The sequence below is a fragment of the Morchella importuna genome (assembly GCF_003444635.1).
Source record: "Morchella importuna strain M04M26 chromosome Unknown Morimp01GS036, whole genome shotgun sequence".
NCBI classification, from domain to species: domain Eukaryota; kingdom Fungi; phylum Ascomycota; class Pezizomycetes; order Pezizales; family Morchellaceae; genus Morchella; species Morchella importuna.
The window spans coordinates 70825-96449 of NW_025763433.1; the positions used below are offsets into that span (position 1 = coordinate 70825).

A 25625-nucleotide genomic window follows, 5' to 3' on the forward strand; every position below is an offset into this window, starting at 1 on the left:
CCTCCATCCAACCCCGTAAGCGTTTTGGTTAACATATCCCTACATGAGCACGGTTCTTCTATCAAATTCTGTTAGTTAGATGTAGCCTAAACCCACTTCCAACCATCGAGCTAACTGCAACAATGTATCTAGCCTCGCTAAGTACTGTAGACAAAGAAGGTCACAGGCGGTAGGTAGTCAGTAGCAGTAGTAGTAGGGTCCTGTGTTTCGATGCCGTCTGAACTCTTGGTACTGCACGAGTCGCAACTATACCACCTCCTTGGCAACGCCCTCCACGGCCGCCCCACAACTATTGGCGAAAGCCATATGTAGGCTGCGAGGGGTGTTTCGAATAGTTAGACGCTGTGTCACCTCCTCTAGAAACAGAAGGAAACAAGCAATTTCGGAAGCTAGCCGAGACAACGGGGAAAGCTTGTCGCGACCGCCGCCCAGGCGCAGGGATCACTGAAACCCAGTGCGTCTCCGGCATCCCATATCCGCGTCTGCTACGAGATTCCGGATTCCGAGACTGACGTTTGGGAGTGCCAGAGATGGGGATTGAGGGAAGAATAGCCTTGTTAGTGAGGAAAGAAAAGCCTGCTCGGAATCGGTAAGCAGCGCTGTCAATGTGGAATTGCGGCATTATGTTACTTGTTTGAATCTTTCTCTTCTCTCTCCCCAGTTATAGCGTCTGACTAGCGCTAGCGCGTGTGTCAATGGGTCTTTTCGAATCACTCGGAGTTTGAAGCAGCTCTTCTGTGGATGTTCTGGAGCGCTGGCTGCGCTTTGGGTTGCCGGTGTTGAGCTTGGAGCGTTCGGTTGTTATCAATCGGGAGGCTTGGGAGAAGAGATGTGAAATATTGATCAGCAATGTCTCACTTCAGTTGGGAACGATAGTTTTGGAACCTACTTACTTTGATTGTCATTCTCTTCTGTTGGGGATTGCAGTTCAAGGTAAACGAGCGAGTGATCCCCCATGATAGCATTTAGGCTTGGCAAGGTGTCCCCTGGGCTCCCACAGAAATGTTAAAGGCAAATTGCTCGGTAAATGTAGTTTTCATAACTTGTTTTACTGTTAGCGTGATACATTTTAAGCCTACCAGGGTTACTACAAACCCCCAAGACTCCAAAGGTCCGTGGGAATTAGGTATGAGTCTGTGGTTGACATACATCCCTTGCATCCGAGCCTCGGTGATCCCAAGAACAGACACCAACCGATGAAGAGAGTAAAATTGTTAACTTTGTCTCGAAGGCATAATGGCTATTTATATCCATATCCAGCGACGTACGTCACTTGAACAGACCAACTAAGTTGTTTTATCCCGCCCTCACGGGTCATGAGGCCATATTGCTTGAGCACGTTGATCTAAATGTGAATAAACTATCCAACTGCAAGGAACTTCTCCAAAGTTGTTAAAACATGGTGGTTGGCGGCAACAGAAACATCCTCAACATAGAGAGACCACGGGTTTCCAAGCTCGCAGCCCGATATTCCCTCATACCAAGATAGAGCTGCGGTTAGTCCTCGCCCCACCTCTTGACCAGATCCACAGAGTTGGAACAGAACTTTAAACCCTCGACTTGCCACTGCGAGGTTTTCGGGCGCATTTATAAGGCCAACCGCTGGAAACAGGCTCACCAAGAGTCGTGTCCATACGTAAGCTTTAGCTGAAAGATCATAGTAACTTTGGCAATAGAAATAGACTGTGGCGAGTGAGGATGTTGGGATGTATATTTCAACAAAGATAGCTCAGATCAGGTGGAAAGATAGGTCCCTAGAGAGACCTAGAGTCGGCGTATGTTGTGGTAGATGATCGCGTGTAAGGGGTGAGCTGAATACATAGTTGTGGAGGTGTCCTAGCATCTGTTCCATGTATGGTTGATTCAGGCCTTGTTTAGTCCGGGGTCTGGCCTTTCGTCATAAACTGTCACTCGGTAGCTCGTGTACTGCTTACTAATAACGATGCCAACTTCCCGCCGTCCCACCTTAGCAGTTGAATCACTACTTCGCCAGGATTATCACAGTGATCGGTAGTATCTGTCGCTCACGTAGCAATGTGTAGATCAGATACGGTAATAAACTTGGTCGATATAAACTGCACTTATTCCTGAGTCCTGACTAGGCCCTTTTTATGGTCCAACTAGTAGGTCTTGTGAAACCAGGACACAAGCAACCGCGATGTTATAAAAGTTTCCTGTTTATAAATTTGAGCTGGATGGGTTTAAGTTCCCCCAACTTAGATATTTGCCAGGTTTCGGTGATCTCAGGGAAGCCCAACGAACACCAAATAACTCACATGTTCAGTGATAAGACCAGAACTGTGTTTACTCTGAGCTGTATCCTTCCAGCGAGTCTTGCACTATTGACTGTGGAGTACTCTTGATACCCAGAGTAGTACTGATTTTCATCTTGTAGCTCTATTTCTTAGCCGTAGCTCTGCCTGTGTTGTAATCCAGGAACTAGAATCTAAAGTTCCTTATCGTTGACTCTTAGACCGCTCCAGTGATCATTGACCCGGACCCAGCTTCCCATAGCATATACATCCAAGATTATGTGTCCGCTACATCTCCTTATCGAAATCTGGGTGACATCTAAGCCAGAGCTAGAACCCTTTTTCGTTATAAATATTAATCTCGGTAGCGACTACGGAGAACAGCATGTTCATCGATCCTTGTATTTTCCGTGTTGAATGAGGTCGAAACCTTGGTACTTATTCTTAGTTAGTATGCTGTTGTTGATCTCCATACCACTGTCGCTGTTCACGGTGGTTCTCGCGAGCTCTAGAACCTCAGAGCCCAGCTTGTTGTAGTACCAGCCAACAACCACTGTTACTCCTAGAATAGCCTCTAGGCCTAGGCTCGTCCCCAACCCGTCTACTTCCATGCTACTGAGGCAGCTTGCTGCAAGTAACAGGCTGGGTACGAGACTACTCTAGGCCTTGATCTCGTCAGTACCGCCAAGGAAAGCCTCTGCAGTTTAACCCTCGCAATCAAGGCGCCATGTGCCGCTGAAAGTATTTCTTTTATAAGCGATTAATGTGTCACTGGCTTTACACAGCATGGTTTCCCAAACACCAATTTCCTCCTCAGTTAGTAATACGCAATTGTTAACTCCTTTTTATCGCTGCGATAGAGACATAATGGTCTCTGTGGTTGGTTGCTGCTGGTATAATTTAAAGGCGGCCTTAATATATTAGTATATAGCCTCGATATCAACTGCAAGTACCGGGTAACAGGATCGTATTAATCAATTTGGTATGGCATGTCTCTGCATGTGCCATAAAGATCCTCTTGGTGACCATAGTGACATGTTGTCAAGTCAGTTGCACACTGCCACCACTACACTACCAAAACATCTTCAGTCGAGACTTTCCCGCGGGGGTACTAGCTAGAAGAGCGACAGTGTGTTGTGTTTCGTCGGGATACAGGGAAGTGAGAAAAAAGAATGAGAAGTGGAGGACGAGAGGACCGGAAAGAGAGAAGTGGGGGGCGAGAAGACGGGAAGTGAAGGATAGGGAGATAGAAGAAGGGAAGATGGGAAGATGGGAGGGACGAGAAGAAGAGAGACAGGCGGGTAACAGCACAACAAACAGAAAATCGGATCTGAGCAGCTGCTCAGTTGGAGACAGTCACGTGACAGTCATGGCTGTATCGAATTCCGTGCGCCAAACCATTCTATTCATCCAACCAACCTCTGCGCCTAGATATCCCTCTTTGCACTGCTTCAATTGCTATCTGGGCACCGCACTACGCACGTCTAATTCACCTCTAAATACACAAGGCAAGAACCCAAGAACCCACCCACGCCACCACACCCCCCCCAATCACACACCATCACTCGCCGCCCCCCACGCCTCCTCCAGCACCACCTGCCCCACGCCCCCCCTACTCCCATCCCCCGTCACCACCTCCCGCACCCTCTCCCTCCACCTCCACCTCTCCCCAAACCTCGCCCCCTCCACCCCCTCCAACACATCCACCACCTCCCTCCCCAGCACCGGCAAAAACTTATACGCATGCCCACTGCCCCCCGTACACACAAACAGCCCCCTCCTCTGCGGATGATGGCACACCAAAAAGTCCCCCGTCGGCGTATCCGTATACCAGCACAACCGCGTCCTATCCAACCCCCTCCCCGCCAACGCCGGCACCATCTCCGCCACCGCCGCCCGCAGCGCCTCCTCGCCCTCCTGCGGGATGCCGCGCCCCGTCACGGGCCCGCAGGCACTCGTATACCCGAGGGCGTGGCGCGCAACCTTCAACACCCTCCCGCGCGGGGGCAGCACAAACAGGCCCGTGGTGAAGTTGAGGATCACGGGCATGCCCTCGTACCTCCTCTGCTCCTCCTCGGTGAGGTCTACATACCCGACGACCTGCCCCGTCGGCACGGCCCTCCCCCCCAGATCCACCAACCCCGGCGACCACGCACCCGCCGCCAACACCGTCAGCTCCGCGCGCATCTCCGTCCCATCCTTCAGCACCACCCCCTCCACCACGCCCCCGTCCCCGTCCCCGTCCCCGTCCCCGTCCCCGTCCCCGTCCCCGCCACCAAGCAGCCCCACAACCTCCCCAACCACAAACCGCACCCTCCCACTTTCCTCAACCCTTTCCCGCAGACGCCGCATCCCCGCCTCTGCATCCGCCCACCCCGACACCCGGTTCACATACCCGCTCGCACCCGTCACTCCCCCCGTCCCACACGCCCTGCGAATCGCCGCGGCGTCACTCAGCGGCTGTATCTTCTCCGCGCCAAACAGCGCCACGACATTGCGCATGCTCTTCGCGACATACTCGCAGTCATCCCCTACCAGGACGAGCCCGCTCTCGGTGTATACGCCCCCGACGCCGATGTCAGCGCAGCGCCAGTGGTGCTGGGCCTCGGCGGCGAGCGCGGCGTACAGCGGGTCCGAGTAGTCGGCGCGGATGATGCGCGATGAGTCGATTGAGGAGGCGTGCGGCGTGGGGAAGGGGTGGGCGTCGAGGAGGGTTATTGTGGTTGTGGTGAAGGCGGGGCGGTGGGAGAGTTCGTGGGCGGTGGAGACTGCGGGGGTGGGGTTCGTCAGTGGGGGGGTATCTTTAGAGTTTTTGGGGGGTGCGCGGGGGGGTGCTTACGTCCGAAGACGCCGGAGCCGATGATGATGATTGAGGATGGTGCCATTGGGGGTTGTGTTCTGGAGGGGGTGGGGGAGGGAGGGGGGAGTCTATATATGGCCATACCCCACCCTCTAGGCAGGGCCGGGATTACAATGGTCCCGGGGATGTGGCTCTGGGTTGCATAGGTATGCCGACAAGACAAGACAAGACAGACAGGTATGTGCTCAAGCTACATGTATCTATCTGCAGCTAACCGCCGAGGGACATCCAGTATCTGCCTACATGTACTGCTACAACCAACAGGTAGTTACGCTAAGAGCCCCTCCATCCCTGCCTGTCTGGCTGCCTACAGTACACGGGGTATATCCAATTAACCTTTTCGCAAAAAAAAGTGAACCCGCCGTGGTAAGGAAAGTTTAACACATCCTGCCTGACATTACAGCACGGCCGCCACCACAAAACACAGCACAGCACAGCACAGAAAAAGAACAAAAGAGCAAAAGCCAAAGCAGAAGAAGAGAAACCGTAACACCCATCCCTAGTATAGTAGTAATTACCACCAAAGCCCCCCCCCAACCCACAACAACAAGAAGAAGCCCACATAAAAAGTAAAAAAAAAGAGCCAGAGAGAAAAAGCGGGTGTTATATAATAAAATATAAAAAAAGAAAAAAACCAGAAGACACACAAAAAAAGAGTCTCCCATTGATTGTTCTTCGAATCTAGCCCTCCATGAGGGCATCGTTGCCCCTAAGCTCTCCCTCCACAAGCTGCTCGTAGCCCTGCAGCGTGTCCTGGATGTGCACTTTGAACTTGATGATCTCGTTGAGGATGCGGTCGACCTCGCCGTGGAAGCGTTCGCGGAGGGCTTGGGCGGCGTGGGCGAGTTGGTCGCGTCTGCCATGGCTTTGTCAGTGATTTCATTCCCCACATGCAATCCCCAATCCAATCCAATCCCCCAAACCACAAATTCCAAAACCCAAGCAAAACAAGAAGAAAGGAAAACACATACTCAATCATGACCCCCTGCACCCTCTGCTCGACCGCCAACACCCCCTCCCTCATCCCCACCCTCATCCCCGCCAGCTCCTTCTCCAACTTCTCAATCTCGGCATTACTCGCATTCCCCTCCACCGCAATATTATCCTTAATCTCCTGATACTCGCCCACCGCGCTCTGCACCCTCGCATGCAGCGTATCCACCTCATCCGCCCTCTCCGCCAGCGCCTCCGTCACACGGTCAATCGCCTCCTGCGTGCGTATCCCCTCGTCCTGCGCCTCATGTATCCGCCCCGCAATCTCCCTGCGCAGCTCCATCAGCGCCGGCCGCACCTCATGCCGCAAATCCCTCCCGCCTGCCACAACGGCCCCCGCCTGCCACCCCGCCGCCGCATCAACCAGCAGCCGCGCCTCCTCCCCGCCCGCAGACGGCGCAACAACAATCTCAAACTCCCGCCCCCCGGCGTTGGGAGCCGACGCAGGCACAAGCCCAATCTGGTACGCGAGGGTGTTGTAGCGTGCGACGGCGCGCTCGAGCGCTTCCAGCGCACTCGTTGCTGCGGCCTCGCGCTCGGAGAGCTTCACACGTGTCTCGGCTACGCGCGCAGAGATGGCCGAAAGACCCTTGGATAGCTTGTCGCGCTCCGTCGTCATGCGGTCTATATCCGCCGGCGTGAGCCCCTGCCGATCGACCGCCGCCTGCAGCGCTCCCTTCTCCTCCTCCGCCGCGCGCAGCTCCGCGTCCGATGCCGAAATCTCATCGCGCAGCTTCGCGTTCGTGGCCGTGATCTTTGTGATGCGCGCCTCGATGCGGCTGCAGTAGTCAAGGAACTTCTTCGTATCCGTCTCAATCAGCGTCCGCGAGTCTTCAACCTTCTTCAGCGGCTCCTCGCCATCATGGAGTTCGGCGAGCTGCTCGCGCAGCGCCGCGTTCTCGGCGTCGAGGCGGGAGAGCTCCGACGTGTAGGTCTCTGCACGCTCATCGAAGGCTGTCGACATCTCGTCGAGGAACTCGTCGTGGTCGTCGTCGCCGGCGAGCCACGCGCGGTAGCAGCGGACGAGGTAGCGGAAGATGATGCGGTCCGCGCCGACGTCGATGCCCTCTGCTGCGGCAGCGTCGTCGTATGCGCCGCTCTGGTAGCGCTCCACGGTCACGATGAGCTCGAGCAGCCAGTGCAGCATGGCCAGGAAGCTGGGCCAGCTGTTTGCGCTGCCGACGGCGGTGAGCTGGCTCTTTGTGATTGACTGCGCGAAGGGGTAGCGGAGTGCCTTGAGGATGGGGGGTGCTTCTTGCTCGATGGGCTTCTGGAAGCGGTAGTTGGGGTCGAGGCGGTGGTAGAGCCACTGGAAGATCATTGTGAAGTCCTTCTGTGTCGGGCTCTTGAGGGCCGTCGGGGTGAGGGAGTGGCCGGCTTCGAGCTCGAAGCCGTTGGTGAGGAGGTATTCGTGGATCTCTTGGCCGATCTTGGCCTGGAAGCTGCGGTCCTTGAGCGGGCGGGGGTCGCGCTGGGGGATTGCGCTGGTGGAGGAGGTGAAGAAGCTGTTGAGGGCGCCGAGGGCCGCGCCGCCGACGGACGAGCGACGCATGACAGAGGAGCGGCGGGCGGTGGAGGGGGGTGGTTGCGAGGAGGAGGGGGCGTAGGATTGGCGGGCGGAGCGGGGGTCGCGGCGGGCTGTGGCCATGAGGTCTGCGTCGGAGGGGCGCGAGTAGGTTGTGGGCGGGGCGAGGGACATGCGGCTGCTGGAGGCTGGGGGCCGCGATTTGGAGTTTGAGCGGCGGAGGGCGGAGGCGGGTTGCGGGATTGAGGAGAAGTTTGAGCTCTGGGAGGCGGTGGGGATTCCGGAGAGGGTCTGTCGGGGGGGGTGCGGAGGGAGGGGAGTTAGTAGGTGGGCCATTGGGGGTGGGGGGGTGGGGGGGTGGTGGAAGAGGAAGAAGGGAAGGGGATTCTCACTTCTCTGGGCCGCTTGAAGGCGCTGAAGAGGTTTGGGTCTTGAGACATTGTGGTGTCTGTACGGTGAGTGTAGTGTCTGTGTAGTGTGTGTAGCGTCTGCCTGCTGTAGTAAATATTACTCTCTTGCTATGCTGTAGTTCTCTGTCTGTGGTGTCGTGATGTTCTGAATTCTGTTGTGGGTGATGATGTTTGGCTGTGTGTCTGTGGCTGTGTGTCTGTGGCTGTGTGTCTGTGGCTGTGTGTCTGTGGCTGTGTGGCTGTGGCTGTGGCTGTGTGTCTGTCTGTCTCTGTCTGTCTGTGTCTGTGTCTGTCTCTGTCTGTGTCTGTCTCTGTCTCTGTCTCTGTCTGTCTCTGTCTCTGTCTCTTCTGTGTCTCGCTCTCCATCTCCATCAGATAAGAGATTGCAGCAACCAAAACAAACATCACAAACACACTACTCACCCTGACAGAACCACCACAACCACCGAATATACACAAAACACCCTGGATAAGCCCTAGATCGCCTGCACATCTCATCTCCCGCACAGCCAGACCCTCACAACCGCTTTGTGTGCATATTCACCCTGACCCTCTCACCGTCGACCAGGTGTTTTTGCAGCAACCTCGGCTCGGCCTCGTGTTGGTGGCTGTCTGCCTGCCTGCGTTCACTCTCTCGGGACAGACACAGACAGCACGGGGGTTTTAATTGCTTGCTCTTGCTGGGGTTCCTTCCTCTGTTGTTCTTTCTTTATCACCATCAATCTTCTTTTTCTTCCTTCCTTCCTTCCTTCCCTTCCCTTCCCTTCCCTCCCCCGGACCGAGGACCACCCACCCACTCACTGCATTGCTAAGCTCTCTATTAATACAAGGAGAACCCGTCGTCCTGCTACCTTCCTCTGCTACTCCTGCCTGACCCCCTGGACTCCCCCCTTCTGTCCACACTCCTCAAAGACACCTTCCAGAGCTTCTAGAGCCCCCTAGTACACACATCCCAAAACTATCACCATGCGAGAAGACCTCATTGCCTCCGCCGTAAGTCGTCTCTTCACTCCCATCCCTTGCCCCCAGCTTACCTACCACACACACGCTAACCCGCCAGCCAATCACAGGTCAACTGTAAGTGCAGATCAATATCAAGCTCCCTTTCACCAACCCCCGACCCCCCACAACACCCAATCCCCCCAATCCTCCCCAATTCAACCCCAATCCCAATAACTAACAATTTACAGTCCTGTCGGACCCCGCCGTCGCAGCCTCACCCCTCGAGAAACGCATCGCCTTCCTGCAGTCCAAGAATCTGACGCAGGAAGAAGTCGACGCCTCCCTCCTCCGCGCACAGTCAGCCCTCGTCCCCGCCGGCGCCGCCGCACAACTCCCACCGCCCGTCGGCGGCCTCTACCCCCCCGGCGGCTACTTTGCCCCACAAGCCAACCCCTACCGCTATGCCCCACAAGAGTACGTCCCCCTCCCCAATCCCAACCCCTAGCCACACCCAACTAACCCTCCCCCCCACAGACTCCCCCCCCGCGCCCGCGACTGGCGCGACTACTTCATCCTCGCCACCGTCACCACCACCGCCTCCCTAACCCTCTACCACCTCGCCCGTCGCTACATCACCCCCCTAATCGCGCCCCCCACGCCCCCCCAACTCGCAACCGACAAAGCCGCCATCGACGCCGAATTCGCCAAAGCCTTCACCCTCCTCGACACCCTCCGCACCGACACCAGCGCCCTCAAGACCGCCGAAGAGGAGCGCAAAACGCGCGTCGACGCCGCCCTCGCCGAAGTCGAATCCGTCATCCAGTCGCTCAAAGACGCCGGAAAGCGCCGCGAGGACGAGAGCAAGCGCGTCGGCGACGAGGTCCGCGGCCTCCGCGACCTCATCCCAAAGGCCCTCGAGGGCCAGAAGGAGAGCCAGAAGAAGGCGCTCGAGGACCTCGGCAGCGAGCTCAAGAGCCTCAAGCAGCTCGTCATGAACAGGACCGGCGCGGGAAGGCCGCAGTTTGCGCCGCCCGGAGGAGGAGTGGTGGGCGGGACGCCGCCGCTGGATCCGAGTGCGGTGGGCGGAGTGGTGAATGGTAGTGGGGCTGGTGGTGGGCAGGGGCAGCCGCTGGGGTCCGGGACGGGGGCGAATGCGCTTGGTGGGTTGGGGGCCGCGAAGACTGGTGCGCCGCTGCCGTTTGGCGGGGTGGGTAGTCGTCCGGCGATTCCGGCGTGGCAGATGGCGGCCGCGAATAAGGCTGCTGCGGCGGCGGTGGCGAGTCCGGCGCCGGAGGGGGGGGAGGGGGCGAGTAGTGGGTAGAGGATGAGGAGGGTAGAATGAATGTTTTTGTGTGGTTTGAGGACGTTTTTGTTTTTTGTTTTTTTTGATCATTGACATTATTATAATCCATATGTGCGGTTTTTTTTTCCTCTCTGCTTTTTTGTTGGCCTTTTTTTTCTCTTTTTTTTTTTTTTTTTTCGCATTATGGAGACGTAGGGAGGGGAGGTGGGGGGAATAAAATGACACGGCATATCACATCATATCATAGCATATATATCTGAGCAATTAAGCAAGCAAGGCGGGAGAGCGGACATGTAGCAAATGTGGTACTTATGTTTTTTTTTTTTTTTTGCCGCAATGAAGCACCGGAATTATCATTATCATAGACGAATATAGAACTTATGCACGCTTTTTATGTTCTGTAGTGATGTGCACTGTGCTGTGGAGTTCTGATTACTAGTCCTGCCACATTGATAAGCTAATTGATACTGACTCGCGATTCCGAAAGGCTTCAATTCCTACAGGTTCTACATATGGAAATCTAACTACCTAGCCTACCTGCTTACCTGACATAACTAGCTAACTATCAATTACCTAACTACCTAACTACCTAACTGCCTACCACTCACTACCCTAATCCTTCCCCCGACTCCTCCTCCTCCTCTGCCCCGCCTCCGCAACCCTCGCCCTCGACGAGCTCGCACTCTCACTCATACTCCCGAGCCCTGAATCCACCGCAATCTCCCTCCCCTCCTCCTCCTTCACCTTAATCTCCCCCTCCGTCCCCGTCTCCTCATCATCCGCATACAGCTCCTCGCCCTCACCCTCCGCCTCCCCACCACCCACCCTCTCCCTCCCCTCCTTCTCCTCCTCTCCCGCCTTCCCACCGCCGCCAAAATACGACCACACAGCCCACCACACCACCGCCATCGCCCCCACCTCAAACCCCCAAAACAGCGCCGTGGCCACCAGGAACGTCAGCACGCGCCGATTCCACATCCACCACCGCAGCCCCTGCAGGCGCGCCGTGAACTCGATTTCAGCGCCATACACGCCGACGGCCTCGGCCTCGAGCACGACCTTGACGGCCGCGATCTGCTGCGGGAAGCTGGCGTCGACGAGCGCGACGTCGAGGCGCTCCGACTGCGATTGTAGGCCCGTGAGGTACAGCGGCGCGCGCAGCAGCGTGTCGAGTGTTTCGAGCAGCGGCGTGCGGTGCGTGAGCGTGGCGGGGCGGCGGGAGGTTGTGATGGCGTTGTTGGTGGGGCTGAGGAGGGTGATGGAGGTCATGAAGTTGCCGAGGGCGAGGTTGGAGGGGGTGGTGGGGAGGTGCAGGTGGAGGGTGATGGTGTAGTGTTGGTTGGGCTTTGTGGCGGCGGGGGGGAGCTTTAGCTGGGCTGTGGGGTGCTTGTTGGGGCTATTGGCGGGGGGGGGGGGTTGTTAGTTTTTGGTTGCAGTGCAGCTTTGGAGGTAGCTTAAGCGGGGGTGGAGATATGAAAGGGGAGAAGGCTATAGAGGGGGGCACAAACGAATACTGCAAATGCAGCGTATGCCGATGGCTCAGGTCCGGTATATAGTTCATGTAAAACGCTATATAAGTCGCGGCAGCAATCAGGAGTAAAAACGTCGCCGACGTCGTCAGCAAGAACGTCGTGATATACGCCCTCCTCGCCGGCTTAGAGCTCGCCGCTCTCAGCGGAGCCAACAGTGTGTCCTGTTCATCCAGTTAGCTAGTATTCAATCAGAAAATTCAATTGGGAATAGTAGGCTTTACCATAGCTGTGTCGACTTTTGTTGGTATGGTGTTTGTTGGTTTTGATGTTTGGCGTTGGTGGACCCGGGTGATATCTAGTGAGGGGCGGGTGAGTGAGTGATGCGGCATGAATGGGTGACGTCGAAGCTAGGGTGATTGCCTTGCACGTGATGCCGAATTGGGTGGGTTAGGGTTTATTTGGTCCTAAAGTAAGCATGTGAAAAGAGGGAAAAACGGCTAAATTGACAGGACGGGAGGGAGCTCTGGGTATCAATGGCAGCTCGAAACCCAGAAGCTCTATTTCTCTCAGCTAGTGAGTGGATAAGACGGCTTCAATTCGGCCAGAATATATAGAAAAGAAGCCCTTTTTCTAATTCTCCAGTTTCATAGCCTTGTATTTATCTGACTTTCTCTTCCAGAAAGAAAGAAAGAAAGCTGTTAACATGCCACTGTTTCCGGATCCAGTTTCGGTGAACATGAATCGTCTTACATGTGAACACCCTCGATAATCCCTGGCTACATGTAGATATGGCCTGTGAAAGTCACGCGAAATGTAGTGTAAATGAAAAGAGGAAGAGACCAGCTAGTGTGGTATATCTGTTCTACTTGTACTTTGCAGTACTGAGTGTTCTCTTCTAGTTATGAGTACAGTGTTACAAACTATGGACTAACGCTACCGGTAGTCTCGTAACCTGTCCTTAAGGCCTAGGCCTAAGGAATTGCATCTCAAACTTGAGTGAACCCGGTCAATTGACGGTCTTACACTATTAGTAACTGAGGTTCTCATGATAGGCATATCTGGAATCCCAAGCCGTTTCTAAACTGATGACTCGTCGGGGGGTTCGAGTGCTTCTGAGTGAGCTGCCATCCACACCGAACCACACGGCTAAACACCTGAACACCGTACCAACAACGGCCCAGAACCCGGCCTCCGAACAGACCGAATCCCCGGAAGTCAAAGAGCCCGGACGGCCAAGGCGGCCTATCCCCGGAACGCCTCTCAACCCGTCTCCCACCGACCCCGGCCACCCCAAGCTAGCACCGCATCATGTGACCCCACCACCACCCTAAAAAGCAGACTCCGCAATCATTGACACACGCAGAGTCCACACAAAGCTCCTTATCTCTTATCGCGCTCATGATCAGGCAGCGCAGCCACACCCCACACTGCACATCACGTGTAGTCACTTGACCTTCCGTTTTAAAACTAACACCATGCCCCCATTCCCCCGCCAGAGTAGCTGCCCTGCTGCCCTGCTGCTGCACCCATCACATCATCAATCGCCATGCATTGCATCGACATCTCATCTGATCATGGCCCGCGTATAACGGCCCAAAACGGCGGTGTGGGAGCTGCGGTGAGGGGGGAATTTATAGTAGGTATGATGTATGTATATTCTACTTATGGAGAGTATTGTAGTGGTGGGTGGTAGTGTGGCGCAAATTACAGAGATGAGATGGATAGCTAATATAGAACCTGACAAAAGAAACAAACAAGCAAGCAAGCGCAAACAAAAACCAAAAGAGCAAACATTACCTTCCCAGTTTTTTCACCCGCTCCATGTATAATGTTATATACCGTCAGGATTAAGCAGCAAAAAAAGAAAGCAAGAGAGATTAATCACATAGGTACGCCGTTTAGATTCCCCCCCCGGCCCCAGCCCCGGACAGATTGACAGAACAGAAAAAAGAGCCGCAACAACAAAAGAGAAACCAGAACCAAACCAGCAAGAAGACCTAACTATACCCCACCCAAGAAACAAGTGTCCATGAACCCCCCTCTGCCTCTGCCTCTGCCTCTGCCCCCGCTTCCCTCTCCCCCGCATTCTACTTACTGGAAACTTCCCCCCCACTTCCTCCCTCCCCCTTCACTACCTCCCTGCTCCGGTAGAGGTCCGCTTCGATTTCTTTTCCATTCCATTGACTGACTGACCACCTTCACGGTCTAGTTTTTTCCCGTACGTACCATTAGATTATTCGCGCGCATGGTATTATGAATTATTTTTTTCCCTTGCAGAAAAAAAGTGAAAATGAAACGACATAGGAGAGGTAGAGATTGATTTGCAAAGACAAGAATAAAAAAAAACGGAACGAAGGAGAGAGAGAAGAGAGAGAGAGAGAGAAAAGGAAATGCGTCATCTCTCACTCATCGTCCAGAATCGAGCTCGCGAGCGGTCCGAAGAAAGGCACTTCGCATCTGTTACAAACAAACAAGCAATTAAGTCCTCTCGTTAGCCAGCCATTCAGTCAATGGATGCGAGGGAGGGAGAGAGGATAAAGGGGTGTAGAAACCTATCCAGTGTGTCCGCGTCTCTGTACGCGTGCAAACTCAACCACGCAATGAGGCCCAAGTCGACGAGCAGCAGCGTATACGACAGGAACGCCGAGAACATGAGGAAGGCGTGCAGAATCTATTCAATAAGCTTCTCATCCATGCTATAACCGACACTAGGGGAACCTACCACAAGGGCCGCGAAGAGTAGTGATGACTGCCATGCGTGGAATCTATTGAAATCTTTGGTTCAGCACAGATCATGGTGTTAAGCTGGCTGTTAGAAAGGAGACAATGACACACCTGACATAGTCGCTCTTGTGCTCCATGATCAATAACAACACGCCTCCTGCAGGCGGTAACAAAACGTATGCCATGACAGCCTCCCAGTCGAGTCTATTCGCCCCAAGTCAGCACTCCACTCCATCAATCAGAACGCACACTTCCACACAAAGGGGTATCTACCGTATCGGCAAGCTGGTCTCAAACTGATTAACTGTCTCCCTATCCCCGGAGCCCCATCCACTCGGTCTGTAGCCCCCTCCTGGTGGTAATATCGGCGGCGGCAGCTGCGACGAAGCTGGCAGCGGTGAATACGTCGATGCTCTGACAGGTGGTGATAGCGGACGATTGTAGGAGCGGGAAGCTTCGGGGGACTCGGATTGGTAGGGCGCGAAATCCATTTTGAAGTTGGCTAGCTATCTAGCTAGCTGGAGGAGGAGGGGGAAGGAAATGGCGGTTTTTTATTTTTTTATTTTTCTGGCTGGAGGAGGTGGAGGTGAGTTGGTGACGACTACTAGTCTGGTGGGGAGGTGCTGCGCGGTTGGCTTGGATTCCTGGTAGGTACGGTTGGTTGGTTGGTTGCACTTGTCAGGTAACGGTGGAACGGGTAAAGTTATTGGTGAGCTTGCCGAGGCAGGGTCTTTTGTGGCGCATACTATTATGTGGCGGTGCATGAATCTTACCGAGTGATTCACTATGATTGCTATCGAGTAGGGATCAATTGAATCTAGAGCTACCATGCACCCTAAGCCCTCTAAGCACTCCAGGAAAAGGCTGCACTACACACACCAGCTAAAGCAGATCACTGACGTTTTTGTTATAATTAAAGACAGCCTTCACCAAAGTAGCCTCGGAAATCCCAGCCACCCATCGAATGTCAATTTTCACACATTCCCGATCATAGGATCGAGATTCTCTAATAGTTCCCAGGGAAATTATAGAGACTGCACGTAATACTGGTAGTATTGTTCCGCCCTTACTTGCTGGTAAGCAAGTAGAACGGACACATTAGAGACTTTGCGTTGGAGCCGGATCTCCATTTCACTTTGCGCTGTGAGTGCAGCTGTTAGGCAACTGCCCAGTTGCCAAGAGCTCCTCGCCAAAATTTCCCTCACACTCAAGATGAGCTGCACAAATAACAACAACTTAAACATTTTTAAAATATGGCAGTGATAGATATACTTCCTGACTATCATAAAAACCAAAAATCTTTTAAATCGGGAAAAAATTTGTTGAGTTGTGAGAAAGATCCCGAGTGTAGGTCTAATTTGAGGATTTGACTGCTCCTCTGGATCCAAAACTAGTTGAGACAAGAGTATCCAATTGGATACTCTAAGACAAGACAGGGATATGTTAATTCGCTATGAGTATCTGGAGGAAATGATTGGCTTCTCACTTACATAAATTCACAGCCTTCCCTCGATCGTAGACGCAGAACTTTACCCTTTCTCAATCAAATACCGTCGCATTCCGGCTCTCACAGACCGCCGCTCCTTAGTATATACGTCCATGGATGAACAAAAACCGCTACGACAGGGAAAATTCTCAAATGAAGCGCCGAAGCCGGAACGGAAAGCTTCCAGACGAAGAAAGAGGAGGAGTCTTTGGGAGAGCGCTCAAAACGCTCGGGCGCTGGATCCGACCTGGGGTTCCCACCAAGGTGAACGATATACATTTGGGACGAAGAAGCGCAAAGGGGCAGAAGAGCTCGGAGGAAGCCAAGGCCCCATTAGAGTCTGCCGGCGTGGAGTTAGGACTCCCAAAAGACGTATCAGCGCGCCTGGAAGATGTACCGGAACCGCTGCCAGTAAGCAGCGGTATGAGTATCGTTAGAACCACCAAGACAGCCGGGCGGTGCTTCAGAATCCAAAACGTGCCACCAGCATGGAGCAAAGATATTTTACTCGGTCTCCTTCAGGGAGCTAATGACTCTCTACAAAGCTTAGATGAGAGTGGTCTCTCGTTCTTTCCTGCATGTTCTGGCCCGACACAGACGGCATTACTCTGTCCGGAGGAGACACCCGCAATCCTTCAATGGCCTGAAGACCAAGACTCGATGAGACTACAAGTATCCAATGATTCAGAAAGGAAAAAAAGTTTACCTCGAAATTGACTCGAATTTCTATGATCTGACGCCACTGTACACACCAACTGGGGGAGAAGAAATTGTGGCCGAGTTAGTTCCATATTTTTGCTCTAGTTATAATCCTGAAGTAATATGGTTAGCAAAGAAGTTAACATCCTTGTGTGTGAACAAGTGTTGTCGCAGTGACCGGCCTTGCCGGCCATGCATTCGGGTCCTGGAGGCATAGAGAAACTCACGCAATGTGGCTCAAAGATTTTCTACCCAGAGAGGCCTCCTGCGAAAATGTCAGGATTCTTTCGTATGGGTATAATACCAAACTCATCGGGAAAGATACGGTAGTCTACACACTCTCGAACTATAGGAGAAATTTTATCCAGCAACTTGAGAATGCTCGAAACTCGGAAAGGTTATTAGCAAACGAATATTGTCAACAGTTGAGTGATGCTAACGGTCTCATACGAAATTAGGAGAGTAAAAGGCCTATCATATCCATAGGGCACAGTCTTGGTGGAATTGTGATATTACAGGTGAGCCCGATTGCTAAGCATTATGAATTGGATCCCGTCTGTGGCTGATAAAAATTAAATATTATCAGGCATTAAGCCAAGCCAAGAATAGGCCGAGATTCCACGGGCACATCCTAGGCTCTACCAAAGCCATACTATTCTTTGGGACCCCGCACGCGGGCCTCAATGGAGTCAATGGACTGATAGACATGGTTCGAGACATGTCAGAGCATGGAACTCAATCGAGCAGAATAAAGCTCATCAATCTCCTCACCGGGGATTCCGAATTTTTGGAAGCTCTGCGAGATAGTCTGACTGATATCTGGGACAATTTGAAAGTGTTCAGCTTCTATGAACTTTGGAAGACGCCAACCGTCCAAAAAGAGATAAATATACTGGAAATATTCCCTTGTATACTCAGAGCTGACGTTTTCTCTCTAGCTTACTACGGGCGAGTGGAATAGATTTGGGGAATTTATAAAGATGGTAAAGAAGATGTCGGCTCTGTTGCATTTGAGGAATGAGCTTCAGGTAGGAATTCCACGGAACCATACGGAAATGGTCAAATTCAGCTCTGTGGCAGATGTGGATTATCGCACGGTAGCAAACCATATCGGGAATTACATAAAAGACATTATCACTAGAGCAGATAACGACGAGGATAATAACAAGGAGTGTGGGATTGACACTACTGAAGTAGACGAGCGGAGGAGAAAGGGAAAGAGAAAGAGGAGAAGGGTGATAGCCAGTAGAAACAATAGTGAAAGCGAAAATGAGGACGAGGACGAGAGTGGAAGCGGGACCGAGGGGGAAAGTGGTAGTCCTGGCAGTGATAGTGTTGACAGCTCAAGCGAGAGTGGAGAGAGTAGTGGTAATGATAACGGCAACGACCCTTGGGAGATCGATAAATTGGGGGATAGAATAAAAAAAAAAGACAAACTGGACTCGAACGATTGGCAGTGGGATTCGGATTACCCCGTCGTCGATAAAAGTTCGAGCGACGAAACTGACGATGAAGAGATGCAGGACGCTTTCAATAAGCTCTTTTTTAGCGCACATGGCAATAGGCTTGATCGCAGGAGGAAAAGAAAACTTAAAAATTTCATTGGGAGGAGAGTTAAGAAACATTTAGAGGGCCGTTACGGTGTAGGGGTAAGCTAGCAAGCTATAATTATTATAAAACCATGAGAATTTTATGCATATGTCTAAATTAAAGCTAGCCAGAAGTTTGTGCTTTGATTGAATAATCCAAAGGATTAAGTTCATTAGTGGCATAGAGTATGATCATATACTGCATGCATGCAAGTGCAAAAGTCTATCACTCTAGCACTCTAGCATCAAAAATTCGGTACTGCAATACCAGACTACCACTAATTAAACCGTGGGATTGTCCAAATCTGTCGAGTCTACTCAAAAAGTGACTTCCGGATCATTGACCTCTACACCAAAGCCTTACGACTTCCGGGATAGTCCCTATTGTGGTATTCAACTGCGTACATGTAGCCACTCACCAGCCGAGAACTGTCAATGATAAACATCACATTCCCCTCCTCGTCATATGGTCTTTGAAAGACGCATGTTATTTAGACACTGATTAAGACCTCGTGAAATCGTTATATGTAACCAGATGTTATCAAATCTCGGCCTCACATACAATTCGAAACCTAACGAACCCGACAAGGTCTGTTATAATTTCAGTAATCCTGGTTTGTGGTTTAAGTCTTGATGTATTCGGATTGAAGCTTTTGTGTTGCGTTGATATCAGGAGGTCCTAACGAACTGTACTGCCCAATTAACACTGACTTCAATTCCAACTATGCCGTCTCACTGGCCGCGAGAAGCTACATGTAGTATAAACACATGAAGCAGCGTGGTCCATGAGCCGACCCGGCTCGAGCTCAGTTTACTCGCTCTGAACTAGGCTCTAGAAGCCATAAAGGAATTAGCAAAGGGGGATTTCTACCCACTAGAATGTTCACTTAAATAATTAATCCTTTGTCACGGTATTACTCCATGAAATGAAGCTTATATCCGCCATTTTACTACACTTGGTGTAAGGATAACCTGTTTTTGTATCATTGACCACCGGCTCGAGCCAGTTTACGGGCCTGTCAGCAAAGCTCGAGTCTTGCGAGCCTCTGCCTCCCACGAGCCGAGCCAACTCGAGCTTATATACCGGTTTGACTCGAGCCGGCTTATGGATCCGGACCACACTAAACGCAAGTATTTAAGACTGACCTTACAAAAGTTAACACAACTCTAAAAACAAAATACCATCAATTCGACAACCCATGTTCAATGCCCAGCCACGTCATGATTGGTTATTCCAAATCATTGGCTACCCGATTCCCCACGACACATTCCGCCTATCCATCCCAAAACAACGCATTCTCAGACCTTTACTTCAGCTGTGAAGTACCTACATAGTTAGACCGGCAGAAAAGCAAGGAAACGCATCCCCCCCACGAACCCTACAAAAAGGTCCATGTCCCTCCTCGCCCTACCCATCGAACTCCTACTCCAAATCCCCACTTACCTCCCCGGCGCCTCCGTCTGCGCCCTAGCCCGCACCTCTCGCCGCTTCTGCGCCCTCTTCACCCCATCTCTCAAAAGGTTCATCCCCCCAGACCGCACCTTTACCCACGCTGGGGCAACAATCTCCTGCACCCTCCACTGGTCTGTCCTCCGTGGCCACCTCGGCCTCTTCAAGCTTCTCATTGTAGACTATTGCCCACCTTGCCGCCGTCATGAAGCTACAACCCCGCTCCTGCATCTTGCCGCCTTCGGCGGTAACGTCGGCATCCTCACATACTTCCTCGACCACCCTGACTTCGCCGACGAGCTCAACAAGCGCGAGGATAGCGCAGATGGATGCAGGCCATTACACTTTGCCGTTCTCGGCGGCCATGAGGATGCCGCGCGTTTCCTGATTGAGAGGGGCGCAGACGTAAACGGACTTGACGGGCGGTCGTTCCCTCCGTTACTAGCATCGAGCTCACGGCTAGCAAACACGCACTGGAATCCACGGGTATTTGAGCTACTTATTAACCATGGCGCTCATATCAATAGCCGCTACGGCGAGTTGGGGACCACAGCACTCCACGATGCTGTGCTGCGGCGAAATCTCGACATGTTGGCTATATTACTGGATCGTAAAGCATCGGTGACAATTAGGAGATATAGTGGGGATACTGCGCTAGAGCTAGCCCTGTATAGGGAGGATGCAGAGGTTGTTAAGTTCCTGCAGAAGCGCAGGCTAGTGGGAAAGCTGGATGGCAAGTTTTATGATGAGAGGCCGCCGGTACAAGTAGGTTTTAGGGGCGGGGTGGAGTATTGGCGGTTGGCGTGCGGGAAAGGGTGGAGAAATAAGGTGAGGGCTGTGGCGAAGGCTTTGGTGGAGAGTAATCCACATGCGGGCCAGTGGGAGCTGATGGAGCATGATGCGAAGGCGAAGGCGAGAATTGCGAGAAAGTCGAAGGCTATCAAGGCCTAAAGTATACTGCAGTAGGGACGACTCTTGAAGGGATTTTATTTTGCCCATTTCAATTATTTCATTCTTTTCACTTCATTTTATTTTATTTTATTATTTTTCTATTAGTTGGGCTGGTACCCAGCAGTTAATTGATTACATGTAGTTAGTGCCGATTTCAGTAGGGTTGACTTAGTGGTAAAGTAGTAGTAATAATGGACGGTCCCTGTCATGGGCCAATGATCTTTTCTTCTGTTTTCAGGGTCTGTGACTATCAGTGGCTCACTATACCAAAGTAATCGGCCAAAGTACTTGACCCGCGCCGCTAAAACTGTGACTATCACCAAGCCCTCTAGTTCAGCAAGTTATGAAGTTTGTGCCCGATTCTTGGCAACGCTTGACAGGCTGATTTCAAACACGATGGGTCACGTCAAAGAGTGAGGTTAAAAAGCACAACTCAAAAATACACCAGATATAACCCGATTCAGCTGTATACAGTTGGAAATGTATATCCGCAACAGCACCCCTTCTTCCCCCATGTCTTGTAGAAGCTTAAGCTTGAGATATTATGAATTTAATCGTCCTCAATAGCTTAGCCTCATAGCCCGCCGCTCTCAACACCTATGTTCTCGCAAACCACACACTATAAAATAAAACCAACAAAAGAAACACAAAGGAAATAAAAAATAAATCTATACTAAGCGCCCATACAACATGCATGCCTATACAACCTCGAGAAGACAGCTAAACCTAAGTCTCAATGAGTATTTTATCTGAAAACACCCATAAGCCCAAACTCAGCGCATTTCGTGTCCTACATCCCACTCCTCTTCTCATCTAAGAATTTACTCGCGCTCTCTGAGCTCAAGTCATATAATACTTCGGTCCTTCTCCTCCCTGGGGCGTCGTCCAGTTGATATCCTGGCTTGGTGCTTTAATATCACACGTTTTGCAGTGGATACAGTTCTGCGCGTTGATCTGGAATCTCACGCCATCCTTCTTCGTCGCATCTTCTACATATTCATACACCCCAGCCGGGCAAAACCTGTTCTCTACGCCCTTGAATAGCGGCCATTCCTTTTCCGCATGCTTGTCCCAGTCCGCAACCTGCAGATGCACTGGCTGATCCTCTTCATGGTTCGTGCCAGTCCGCGAGACAGAAGTGAGGATATCAAACGATAACACTCCATCAGGCTTGGGGTATGTGATGGGAGTTGACTTGTCTGCGGTCTTGGTGGCGGCGTAGTCGGGGCCCGGGTGCTTGAGAGTCCATGGAACGCGACCCTTCAGGACATAGGCTTCAAGACCAGAGTACAAAATCCCGCCGAAGATTTTCAGAGGGGAGTGGAAACTGGGTCGCATATTGCGAACCTGCTTGAGCTCCTTCCAGATACTGCTCTTGCGCAATGCGTCTTCGTAGTTGTATAGCATGACTGTTCCGCCAGTCTTGTTGGTTTCCAATGCATCAAAGCAGGCCTCTGCAGCCAACATTCCGGACTTCATGGCAGTGTGGGTTCCCTTGATCTTAGGGACGTTAAGGAACCCGGCGGTGTCACCGATGAGAGCTCCACCGGGAAAGGTAACCTGGGGAATGGATTGAAACCCACCCTCGTTGAGAGCCCGGGCACCATATGAGATACAGCGGCCACCTTCAAGGACAGAAGCGAAGAATGGGTGGTGCTTCATACGTTGGAATTCGCCATATGGTGATAGGTATGGGTTAGGGTAATCCTGTGTCACATTAGCATATTGCTGGGGTTGTCGTCAGTTTCAAGGAAACATACAAGACCGACGACGAGGCCAAGCGACACCTTGTTCTCCCCAAAATGGTACATCCAGCTGCCACCATATGTGTTTGTCGGAAGTGGCCACCCCAAGGTATGGCTGACTTGGCCCTTAACAAAGTTCTCGGGCTTAACCTCCCACACCTCCTTCAATCCAATACCGTATGTCTGCGGTTGAGAGTTCTTCCTCAGGTCAAACTTCTTAATAACCTTCTTTGTTAAGCTCCCGTGGCACCCCTCTGCAAACAATGTACACCTTGCATGGAACTCCATACCCCGCTCAAAGCTCGGCTTCGGCTTCCCATCACGCCCGATACCGAGGTCGTTGGTCGCCACACCCTTCACACTCCCATCGGGGGCGTACAGGACCTCGCTCGCCGCAAACCCAGGGTACACTTCCACACCAATTTCCTCAGCACGTTCAGCCAGCCACTTTGTCAATTCATTGAGAGAAACGATGTAGTTGCCGTGGTTGTTCATCTGCGGAGGCCCAGGCATGGGTATAGCCTTGTTCTTGGTAAGAAAGCGCATGCGATCCGACGTAACCGCCGTGACGTTCTTGAATCTGTTCTCGTTGTCCGGGCTATTCCAGTCCGGGAGGAGCTCATTGAGGGCGCTGGGTTCAATCACGGCGCCAGAGAGAATGTGCGCTCCCATGTCACCAGCTTTTTCAAGCAGAAGAACACGGAAATCTTCGTTGCCAGCGGCATTGGCTTGTTGTTTCAAACGAATTGCAGCTGAGAGGCCGGCAGGGCCACCACCGACAATGCAGACATCAACTTCGTCAGACTCACGCTCGAAGTGGAGCGCATCGTTAAAGCGTAATGAGGAGACGTGGAATGAGCGTAGCGCTGGAAGTCGTGAAGCGGCAGCAGTAGGGAGCGAGGAGCGTAGTCGGGGGATTTGGCGGGGTATCGACAGTAATGAGTGCGCTGGTGAAGTAGCGACTCGTCGAATGAGTAGTGAAGAAACTCTTCGTGATGCAGCCATTTTGTGGAATAGTGTGAATTGAACGAAACAACACTAGAATACACAATTCACAGGGGGGGGCGGGTATCAATTGGTTTTGTATGTCCTGTCCCTCGGTAAAGACTGAGTCACAATCCCTCGCTCGGTGTTTTGGTTCACGGGTTTTTGTTGGGTTGGGTTGTTTTTTTTTCTTCCTCATCGCGCACGTCAGGGCACATGTGAGAGCCGGGGATAGCCACACTTAACCTTGAATCATCCCCACTCCCTTCTCCGAGATCCCCACATCTGACACCATTACCATTCAAGATTGGCCAATGAGGATAGAGATATTGTAACACGGCGTGTGAGAGTACTTGAAGAAAATAGATCTGTGTACCTATCTCCTCCACGTACCTAGGTAGAGATGGGTATTTAAAAGACCGAGAAGCAGCAAAATAGCTAGGTAACAAGTGCTCGAAACTCTTTCTCCCAGGATCCCCTTATCACACTTAAATGCGTCATGGGGCTCCTACAAAACCTAACCCTGGGCTTTGTAAACAACCCCCAAGTCGTTCAGGCCAAATTCTCCTCTCAAACCCACCCTCTCAAACCCACCCTCTCAAACGAAGATAGGCTATCATTCTCAACGATTATGATGAGGGTATCTCTACCTCGTATCATACCATACCATCTCGGGATAAAGTCGTTCCCGAAAATCTACTATATTCACCATCTGTCACTCGGTACTATATACTCGGTCATGAATACACCGAACTGCTGACTGGTTTCAGCTGCATGACTGATATAGTATTATAGCCTCTCTAAAATAAGACCAACTAATTGTGCAGGGCCGAAAGAAACAACTATATAGCGAAAGAAGCGAGCCAAAACCAAACATATGTATATATAGCCGTTTGTACCTACAGGACACGTTCTCCCCTTATCTCACAAACAAACACCACCTCTCTAGTGAGACTCCAGCTAGCGATATCATGCTATATAACAATAATGCTGAGCTATTTTGTGTTATGTAGCCTGTAATGAGTGATAGTCTATGATTTAATAAAGGGCCCCTGACTTCCAGCTTTACTATTAGCATTTCGCGTAAGGCATCGCCCGCATCGCTATTGCAATAGTATAGTAAATCAAAAGGGAAGACCTAGGTGGCAATGTCTCTGGTTGTGCCATTTTTATGCTTTATGTGACACCCACATGACCAATATCTAAGCCGAAATGTGGTTTGTCGATCTTTATCTCTCAAATATCTGAAAGGGATTACTCATTCACCTGAGCGTCGCCGAGGGATATCGAATGCAAAGGGAGATATGAGGTTAGTGATGAGCAAAAATTGCACGAGTGATAATACATGGTTTGGTTCTACCAGAGAAACGAGAGATGACATCAACAGTCACGGCGGGTGGTTGCGTCTAGTCTACCACAACTTCCACATGCTCCCTCTAGCTTCACCGCTTTATCCTCCACCACCACTACATACCATCATCACTAACAAACCGTCCTATTTCTTTCTCGAAAATCAATGCCGAGGTCTTTCAGTATCGTGCCATCGGCCCAATATAGCCTTTCACAGTATTCTCCCGGTTACGGGCATGTTATCACCCAATACCTTTTCAATATGGCTGTCACCGTTTATAATATAACTGACACGGTTATCTGATCGCCCGCACGGTCAAATCGATGACTGCTCCCTCTCTTTGTCCTATGTTTCAAAAAAAAGATGCACTTAGCCGGGTAGAAGATCAAGACTACATCACACTCTTCCACTAACACACCTAAGATATGTCCGTGCCTCCCACAAAGTACAGTGCCCGAAACATCTGTTATCGCCGTCGGTCAACACAGGGTCGATCCTCAAAGACAACAACAGTTCTTGGTGCATACTCGTGGGTAGTACAAACAGCACTTATAACGTAGCCCAGGTAACTAAGGTAAGTAATGGGCTGGGAGGTTCGACTACAGGGACACAGCAACGGGACGGCACATCGCTTCAACTGGTGTCAAGGGTTGCTTACCCGAGGTCTTAAAAGGACCTCGTCGTTGTTATTTCCGCGATGTGGCGGAATTAACACGGTGTACAACAACATGCAGCGTACATCATATCGAGTGATATATTGTGAAGGTCCTCCTTGGCTGCATAATAGATGGGATCTGATAAGAGATGTTTTAATTTGGACTGATAGGGGTGTCTGGACCACTCCAAGGGGCGCTTTATTTAATTAGCGATGGTTGATGGGTCCTCCCCT

At 51.7% G+C, this 25625-nt stretch overlaps 10 protein-coding genes across 10 annotated transcripts; 5 read left to right on the forward strand and 5 right to left on the reverse strand.

Moving 5' to 3' along the window:
• Window positions 1–530: 530 nt before the first annotated feature.
• LAJ45_09405 (uncharacterized protein) lies at window positions 531–835 on the forward strand (the record flags this gene model as incomplete). Its single annotated transcript, XM_046118948.1, has 2 exons — window positions 531–589; window positions 685–835. The coding sequence occupies 2 exons, from the start codon at window positions 531–533 to the stop codon at window positions 833–835; spliced, it is 210 nt and encodes a 69-aa protein (XP_045967763.1).
• A 2968-nt stretch (window positions 836–3803) lies between these two features.
• LAJ45_09406 (uncharacterized protein) lies at window positions 3804–5137 on the reverse strand (the record flags this gene model as incomplete). Its single annotated transcript, XM_046118949.1, has 2 exons — window positions 3804–5020; window positions 5092–5137. 2 exons carry the CDS (start codon window positions 5135–5137, stop codon window positions 3804–3806), a joined length of 1263 nt encoding a protein of 420 aa, XP_045967764.1.
• A 656-nt stretch (window positions 5138–5793) lies between these two features.
• On the reverse strand, window positions 5794–8070 carry LAJ45_09407 (uncharacterized protein; the record flags this gene model as incomplete). Its single annotated transcript, XM_046118950.1, has 3 exons — window positions 5794–5968; window positions 6084–7921; window positions 8023–8070. The coding sequence occupies 3 exons, from the start codon at window positions 8068–8070 to the stop codon at window positions 5794–5796; spliced, it is 2061 nt and encodes a 686-aa protein (XP_045967765.1).
• Window positions 8071–9006: 936 nt separating this feature from the next.
• LAJ45_09408 (uncharacterized protein) lies at window positions 9007–10303 on the forward strand (the record flags this gene model as incomplete). Its single annotated transcript, XM_046118951.1, has 4 exons — window positions 9007–9040; window positions 9231–9456; window positions 9517–10060; window positions 10109–10303. The coding sequence occupies 4 exons, from the start codon at window positions 9007–9009 to the stop codon at window positions 10301–10303; spliced, it is 999 nt and encodes a 332-aa protein (XP_045967766.1).
• A 1401-nt stretch (window positions 10304–11704) lies between these two features.
• On the reverse strand, window positions 11705–12041 carry LAJ45_09409 (uncharacterized protein; the record flags this gene model as incomplete). The annotated part of the gene is made up of 3 exons (XM_046118952.1): window positions 11705–11738; window positions 11794–11978; window positions 12039–12041. The coding sequence occupies 3 exons, from the start codon at window positions 12039–12041 to the stop codon at window positions 11705–11707; spliced, it is 222 nt and encodes a 73-aa protein (XP_045967767.1).
• A 2118-nt stretch (window positions 12042–14159) lies between these two features.
• On the reverse strand, window positions 14160–14972 carry LAJ45_09410 (uncharacterized protein; the record flags this gene model as incomplete). The annotated part of the gene is made up of 5 exons (XM_046118953.1): window positions 14160–14214; window positions 14310–14428; window positions 14480–14522; window positions 14593–14685; window positions 14755–14972. The coding sequence occupies 5 exons, from the start codon at window positions 14970–14972 to the stop codon at window positions 14160–14162; spliced, it is 528 nt and encodes a 175-aa protein (XP_045967768.1).
• A 1148-nt stretch (window positions 14973–16120) lies between these two features.
• LAJ45_09411 (uncharacterized protein) lies at window positions 16121–16684 on the forward strand (the record flags this gene model as incomplete). The annotated part of the gene is made up of 1 exon (XM_046118954.1): window positions 16121–16684. One exon carries the CDS (start codon window positions 16121–16123, stop codon window positions 16682–16684), a length of 564 nt encoding a protein of 187 aa, XP_045967769.1.
• Window positions 16685–17646: 962 nt separating this feature from the next.
• LAJ45_09412 (uncharacterized protein) lies at window positions 17647–18324 on the forward strand (the record flags this gene model as incomplete). The annotated part of the gene is made up of 1 exon (XM_046118955.1): window positions 17647–18324. One exon carries the CDS (start codon window positions 17647–17649, stop codon window positions 18322–18324), a length of 678 nt encoding a protein of 225 aa, XP_045967770.1.
• A 1324-nt stretch (window positions 18325–19648) lies between these two features.
• LAJ45_09413 (uncharacterized protein) lies at window positions 19649–20656 on the forward strand (the record flags this gene model as incomplete). Its single annotated transcript, XM_046118956.1, has 1 exon — window positions 19649–20656. The coding sequence occupies one exon, from the start codon at window positions 19649–19651 to the stop codon at window positions 20654–20656; it is 1008 nt and encodes a 335-aa protein (XP_045967771.1).
• An 840-nt stretch (window positions 20657–21496) lies between these two features.
• Window positions 21497–23406, reverse strand: LAJ45_09414 (uncharacterized protein; the record flags this gene model as incomplete). Its single annotated transcript, XM_046118957.1, has 2 exons — window positions 21497–22363; window positions 22417–23406. 2 exons carry the CDS (start codon window positions 23404–23406, stop codon window positions 21497–21499), a joined length of 1857 nt encoding a protein of 618 aa, XP_045967772.1.
• Between the last annotated feature and the right edge of the window lie 2219 nt (window positions 23407–25625).